This window comes from Tupaia chinensis, unplaced genomic scaffold, assembly GCF_000334495.1.
Source record: "Tupaia chinensis unplaced genomic scaffold, TupChi_1.0 Scaffold149658_1, whole genome shotgun sequence".
Lineage (NCBI taxonomy): Eukaryota > Metazoa > Chordata > Mammalia > Scandentia > Tupaiidae > Tupaia > Tupaia belangeri.
In genome coordinates, this window is record NW_006209503.1 from 746,253 (window position 1) to 753,416 (window position 7,164).

The 7,164-nt window shown below is 44.1% G+C and overlaps 2 protein-coding genes across 3 annotated transcripts in view; one reads left to right on the forward strand and one right to left on the reverse strand.

The window, feature by feature from the left end:
- Nucleotides 1–636, reverse strand: part of ADIPOQ (adiponectin, C1Q and collagen domain containing) — a 45,568-nt gene extending 44,932 nt beyond the window's left edge. Inside the window, exon 1 of the mRNA XM_006171459.3 lies at nucleotides 526–636. The gene's annotated coding sequence lies outside the window, so the exon portion shown is untranslated. The remainder of the gene's footprint in view (nucleotides 1–525) is intronic.
- Nucleotides 1–7,164, forward strand: part of RFC4 (replication factor C subunit 4) — a 27,642-nt gene that overhangs the window by 6,212 nt on the left and 14,266 nt on the right. Inside the window, exons 1-2 of one of the 2 annotated variants that reach the window (XM_027769461.1) lie at nucleotides 146–365; nucleotides 2,557–2,699. The exons of the other annotated variant lie outside the window; for it this stretch is intronic. Of the exons in view, the coding sequence (XP_027625262.1) occupies nucleotides 2,569–2,699 (131 nt within the window). The 5' untranslated portion in view covers nucleotides 146–365; nucleotides 2,557–2,568. Of the gene's footprint in view, nucleotides 1–145; nucleotides 366–2,556; nucleotides 2,700–7,164 lie in introns of those variants that run through there. 2 annotated transcript variants of the gene reach the window in all.

Here is a 7,164-nt window from a genome sequence, read left to right on the forward strand (position 1 = left end):
CACGAAGGCCCCCCCCCGCTGCCCCGCCCTGCTCGTCCGGTCTAAGCATCCCTAAAAATCGCAGGTCTTTGCACAAGTCAAAACGAATCCTGACACTAGCAACCCGCCGCGCCGCGCGCCCCGCCCCGGAAGTGACGTCCACGTGCCCGCCGATTCCCGCCGTGCCCTGCGCCTCGGTTCCGTGGCGGGAACTGAGGCGGTTGTGGGGGCTGAGGGTGCCCTGTCTCCTGGGCCCGTTATCTCAGACTGGGGGACGGATCTAGAACTTGACGACCCTTTGACCTTCCCTGTTCCGGAACCCCAGGAACGCGCGGGCGGCGCGCTCACTTCGGCGACAGGAGACCGAAAGGCCCAGGCTGTGCCAGGTATCAGCACGGGAAGGGGCCAGCGCAGAAACTGCGAGCCTGCCCTGGCCGCCCTGCCTGCCCCCTCGCGTCCTCCCCGCTGTCGTAGCTCCAGCTGCATGCCACCACGCAGGCCACCTCAAACCCCGGGCGCACCCCCTATGAAATGGTGGTTCCTTACCCCATCTTGCAGAGAGCGCTGCTTCAGGCCGTATTTACTGTTATCATCTCCTGGCAAGGATAGAGGAATTCAGTGATGTTAAAAAAAAAATCAATAAATAACCCCTAGGGACCAGCACAGTTGGAATGACTCTATGTCGCTGGACCCATGTAGTGAGGGGCGGGGGGAGGGACTCCCATGTAGTGAGTGGCGGTTCGAGTCCTGGGCCCGGTGGCTTAAACTAAACTCACGCTGGGCACGTGTACGTGCCCAAGATCCCCAGAAGAGAATGGAGGAGGGGGCATGGGGCGTGGCCTTCCCCGGGGGTGGGGATCATTTCTCGCTTTCTTTCTCTGTCTCTCTCTCTCTGTCTGTCTGTCTCTGGCAGCGCACACGCCCTATAGCAAAAAACCTCTCCAAAAATAAATAACTGGCCATTTACAAATATTTGATTTTATCAGTATCATTTTTTTCATCTTTATTGAGTGCTTACCCACATGCCAAGCACAGAATTACAAGTTTGCACTTTCTTTTATTTAACTAAATTGCTTTATGGAATAGGCTTTAGCTCCTTTTGCGGGAGGGAAAACTGAGTCTTAGGTGGTTATTCTGTCAACTAATATAGTGCACTGTTCCTGGCACTGGACCATAAAGCAGTGAAAAGAATAGAAGTGCTTAGGAATGCTAGGAATTTCAGGCAGGCTAGTGATGCTTTTTATATTTTTTGTTTTTGCCATAAGACTCGTGTGCTTGCCAGGAGAGAGAGAGAAAGTGAAAAATCATCCCCCAGGGGTAATGGCCGCGCTGTAATTCGTTCTCCACCATTCTCCTCTCAGGATTTTGGGCACATGAGCACGTGTGCCAGGCATGTTTTCAAGCCTCCTGGCTTGGGGTGGAATGGCACTGAGCCCTGTGGGAGTCTAGTACCTTGACAACCATGCCACCTGTTGACCCCGCTAATGATACTTTTCATCCCTGAAAAACACCCAGAAGAATGTTTCCCTGAATATTAGCAGTGGTTATCTTCCAGGTGGGATTTTATATAAACTTTTAAAATTCCTTATGCTTCTCTGCATTGCATTGACTTCTTCGAGTGAGTATACAATCAGAAAAACAGCTGTTTTGTTTTGTTTTGTTTTGTTTTGTGAATTTTTAGAGGTTTTTTGCTATAGGGCGTGTGAGCTCACCAGAAAGACAAAAAGCAAGAAATCACCCCCTAGGGGAGATGGCCACACCGCGATCCCTTCTCCTCCATTCTCCTTTTGGGATCTTGGGCATGCATGCACATGCACCCTGCGTGAGCTTAAGCCACCAGGTCCAGGACTCAAACCGCAGTTAACTACATGGGAGTCCAGCGACATAGCCATTGCGCTTACTGCTGGTCTGCTGTTTCCATTTTAACAACAGAAACTCCACCCTCCCTCCACCACCAAAAAAGACTCTGAAAGCAGACTTGACTCTATCTATTAAAAAATAAATAAATAAAGGCCCCTAAGTGAATGGAGCTTTAGGCCCAAAATAAGGGATAAAAGTTCTCATTTGTGGTCCCAGCACTCCTAATTATGGAGTCCATTTCAGGTCTAAGCTAGAGTTAGGCCCGTGATTGAAATGGAAGAGACTATAGAGGTTCATGTACAGTTTTTCATTAGTAACATCATAAAGCAGGACTTTTTGTTTGTGGGAAAATGTACCAAGTTTATTTTGGTGCAAAAATATTTTTTTGACATCTCTGCATAGTTTTTTCATAGTAGACATTTTTATGAACTTTTTGATGAGCCATTGTATTTACCTGTTTGGAACTCAATTTTTTTTGACATATAGTTTATCTTTGTTTTGTAAGTCCTTTACTATAAAATTTCTTAATGACATTAACTTTTCTTGTGTCTGTAGCCTTCAGTTCAACATACTCAGGGTGACCTACGTTATAGGATGATGTCCTTTATTAAGTCATTGTTAAATGCCTTTGCCCGTGGTTAATTGTGCTTTCAGGCCAAATTGCCCCATAGTAGTTTTCAAAAAAAGCTTTTCCTTTTCTATCTTGCATCTGATCAGGGTGAAGCAACCATGCAGGCTTTTCTGAAAGGCTCATCTATCAGTACTAAACCACCATCAACCAAGGATCGAGGAGTGGCTGGCACTGCAGGAGGCAGTGGAGAGAACAAGAAAGCCAAACCTGTCCCATGGGTGGAAAAATAGTAAGAACACTTGTATTTTTGTTGAAATGATGAATAAATCAGAGATTACTTTTTCACCGATTCTTATCATTTTTAACTTAACTTAATTTGCTTTGTTTGATTTTTTTTTTTTTTAATGTACTACCAGAGGGTGCATGTGTTCCTCAGAGAGAGAGAGAGAGAGAGAGAGAGAGAGAGAAGGAAAGAATCCTCCAATGAGGCATGGTCATATCACAATTCTTTTTCCTCCGTTTTTCAACCTATCAGGATTTGGGGCATGCAAGCACATGCACCTGGCAAATTTTTCAGGCCATAGGGCCTGGGATTTGAACTATGATTGGCCATATGGGCTCAGGCTCCCTATGCATTACTCTTTTTTTTTTTTTTTTTTCTTGTTTTTTTGGAGAGGTTTTTGCTACAGGGCATGTGCACTTGCCAGAAAGACAGAGAGAGACAGAAAGTGAGAAATCACTCCCTAGGGGAGATGGTCATGCCACAATCCCTTCTCCTCCATTCTCATCTTGGGATCTTAGGCATGCACTCACACGCCGGGTCTGAGTTTTAAGTCACCAGGTCCGGGACTCAAATCGTAGTCAACTACATGGGAGTCCAGTGACATAGCCATTACGCTGACTGCTGGTCCCTATGCGTTACTCTTAACTGCTGCCCTTTAGGGGCAGACATTGTTTTGCCTAAATGTTGTCCTTCAGGCCAGCTGGTATTGTGGTTTTTGGGATAACTGGATCCTGTGTGACTGACTGCACAATTCAAGTCCTGGACCTAGCAGCTTGAAAGACACACTAAGCACATGTACATGCATGCCAGGGATCCCAAACGAGGGAGAGGTAGAGAAGGGATGACCTTCCCCCTTACAGGGAGCTTCCTGCAGTCCCCCAAACCCCCTGGTCTTTCTCTGATGAAAGCAAACTCCCTCTGGCAAATTAAAATAAATACTTTTTTTTTTTTTTTTTTTTTCAGAGAGAGGTTTTTGCTATAGGCTGCATGCACTCCCCAAAGAGACAGAAAGCGAGAAGATACTCCCAGTGGGTTGACCACACCTCAACCTCCTCTCCTCCACTCTCCTTTTGGGATCCTGGGCACATGCCCATGTGCCCGGTGTGAATTTTAACCTGCTGAGTCCAGTACTCGAATCACAGTTAACTACATGCGAGTCCAGCAACATGACCAGTATACCGTTTGCTGGTCCCAATAATTTTTTTAAGGAATTCTTTATTTTATTTATTATTATTTGTTAATTTGACCAGAGAGCAAGAGAGTAAACTGCCAGGTCCGGGACTCAAACCACAATCAGCCATGTGGGAATCCAGCACTTCAACCACCATGCCATCTGCTGGTCCCAGTAATTTAAAAAAACAAAACAAAACAAAACAAAAACAGATTTGCTATGGGGCATGTACGCTCACTGGAGAGAGAGAGAGAAAGAAAATGAGAAATCATCCCCACTCCCCCACCCCTGTGGTGGCCGTGTAACCCCGTCTCTTCCATTCTTTTGTTTGCTCGTGGGCATGCATACACATGTGCCCAGAATGAGGTTTTTTTTTTTTTAGAAGTTTTTGCTATAGGGCGTGTGCGCTCGCCAGACAGACAGAGAGAGACAGAAAGCGAGAAATCACCCCCCAGGGGGGATGGCCACACTGCAATCCCTTTTCCTCCGTTCTCTTGGGATCCTGGGTGCACACATACTTGCACCCGGCATGAGTTTTAAGCCACCGGGTCCGGGACACGAACTGCGGTCGACTACATGGGAATCCAGCAACCTAGCCATTACGCTAACTGCTGGTCCCAGTATTTTTTTTTTTTTTTTAAGAATTATTTTATTTGAATGAATGAATGAATTAATGAATTTAAATTTGAACAGAGGGATAGAGTGAGAGAGTGAGAACAGGCAGACAGGTCCAGGACTAGAACTGAGGTCAACCATGTGGGAGTCCAGTGTCCCTAACCACCACACCACCTGCCAGCCCTTGCTTTTTTCTTTTTTAAGGAGAGATTTTTGGTATAAGGCATGTGCACTTGTTGGAGAGACAGAGAGATAGAAAGTGAGAAATGACCTCCTCCGGGGGAGGATGGCCACGCCACTGTTGCTTCTCCATTCTCTTTTTGGGATCTTGGGCATGTGCTCACATGCACCCAGTATGAGTTTTAAGCTGGGACCCAAACCATGGACAACTATGTGGGAGTCCGGCAACGTAACCATTATGCCATCTGTTGGTACCAAAATAAATAAGTTTTTAAAAATTGTCCTTCAAAATCACCCAGTTATGATATAAATCACAGGAACTTGGAACCGAAATTTACCTTAGAATGATCTAGTATATTATTTTATAGAACTGAACCGTTCTCCACAAATAAAGTCTTATTTTAGGGAGTGGAATACAGAAATAAAAAAAAGTTTCCGTAAACTGGCAGTAAACTCTTGGTAGAAGTTCTACTTCAATCCAAATAATGTTCCTCTTTTTATTACTAATAAATGGAAATTGTTGAGTTTTTGCTTGATCATATGTTTTTGGCAAAAGCAACACTTGAAGTAGCACTTAAATTGTCATTCAACTAAGTGATATGACAAGTAATTATAATGATAATTATTGCCAAGGATTTGTAGATTAAGGGCAAATAAAGCCTGCATGTGTTTTGTTTGGCAACAGTCCTTGTATAAATCTATTTTTTTTTCATTACAAACTTACATGGGGGTAGGGAGACTGGCCCTAAAACTTAGCAGTTAAAGGAGTGAATCTCAAATGGCCATCCTGGTTTGAATCCTGGCCCTGGTGGCTTGAAAAACACACTGTTTGGAAATGGAGAAATGGAGGAGCATTGCAGCATGATCTTGCCCTGTTGGATTGTTTTCTCTTTCTTCCCTCTCTGGGGAGCACACATGTCCTCTGGCAATTAAGAAAAAATAGAGGGGCCAGCAGATGGCATGATGGTTAAAGCAGCTGGATCACACATGACTTTCTGGGCAGTTCGAGTTCCGAGTTCTGGACCTGGCAGCTTGAAAAACACGATGGGTATATGCTCATGTGTGCCTGAAATCCCCAAAGGAGAGATGGAGGAGAGGGAATTGCAGTATGGTCAAGCCCCTTTGTCAGGTGGGTTTGGTTCCTGGGGGACCTGAACATGCCAACTCTACCAATGATCCAAGCTGGCTAGAAGGAGTGGGAGAAGAGAGCAGCGTGGCCAGGCTCAGTGAGGAGTGCCTCTGTTTTTCTTTCTCTCTCATATGAAATAAATAAACTTTAGAAAATTAATGATGTGAGATGCAAATTTCATATAATACTTTATATTGGTTAACCTTGTTATTTTGTTAGCCCTCGGCAAAGTGAGTAGGTCTCCATTTCTTGTGTATAGTTAGATGATGGGGAAAAATGTCAGTTAACGACATATTAAGTATGTACAAGGTGACTTCCTGAAGTTTATGGAAAACTGGAAGTATCAGTTTATTTATTTATTTTTTTTGGAGAGATTTTCACTATAGGGTGTGTGCGCTCGCCAGACAGAGACATTAGAGACAGAAAGCGAGAAATCACCCCCCAGGGGGGATGGTCACGCCGCAATCCCTTCTCCTCCATTCTCCTCTCGGGATCTTGGGCACGCACGCACACGCGCCCGGCGTGAGTTTTAAGCCACCGGGTCCGGGACGCAAACCGCGGTCGACTACGTGGGAGTCCAGCGACATAGCCATTACGCTAACTGCTGGTTCCCAAAGTATCAGTTTATTTTTGTATAAGAAAAAATATGAAATCCATGCATAGTCTTTTCATTTTATTATTACTATTTTTAAATGACCAGAGAGTATGTGCACCAAAAAGAGAGAAAGTGTCCCCAGTGTAGTCATGCCACGGTCCCCTCTTCCATTTCCTATCCGTTGGGATCTTAGGCACTCAGATACATGTGCCCATCATGTTTGCCAAGCTGCCAGAACTAGGATTTGAACTATGTTTGGCCATATGGGATCTGGCTTCCCCAAAAACAAGGCCAATGGGGCTGGCCCCCTTCATAATCTTTTCATAATATGCTTTTTTTCCCATGAACTTTTTGAAGACTCAATAATTTTCCCTTTGCAGCTACGTTCACCTTCTTGTCAAAATATAATAATACTTTGTAGGCAAATATTCACTTTAATTTTTAATCAGTTGGCATTTGTGATACATATATTGGGCCTTCGGAAAAGTCATGGCTTTTTCGCATAGAAAAAACATTGAAAAATACTTCATGACTTTTCTGACAACCCAATGAAATAAAATACTTTGTTTAATTTTTGTAAGCATGTAAAAAATTTAGGTGGGAAGGGAAAAATTATTTCACTCTGTAGTATGTTTTTGTTTAAGGTAAATATAAATGGAGTTTCCACTTGTTTCCGGTTATAAAAGTTTCTCAGTTCATTACTGATATGAGAATGTCACTGATATTTTGTCAGAAGGAACACTTGAGACTTTTCTGTGACTATTGTAATATACTAACCGCT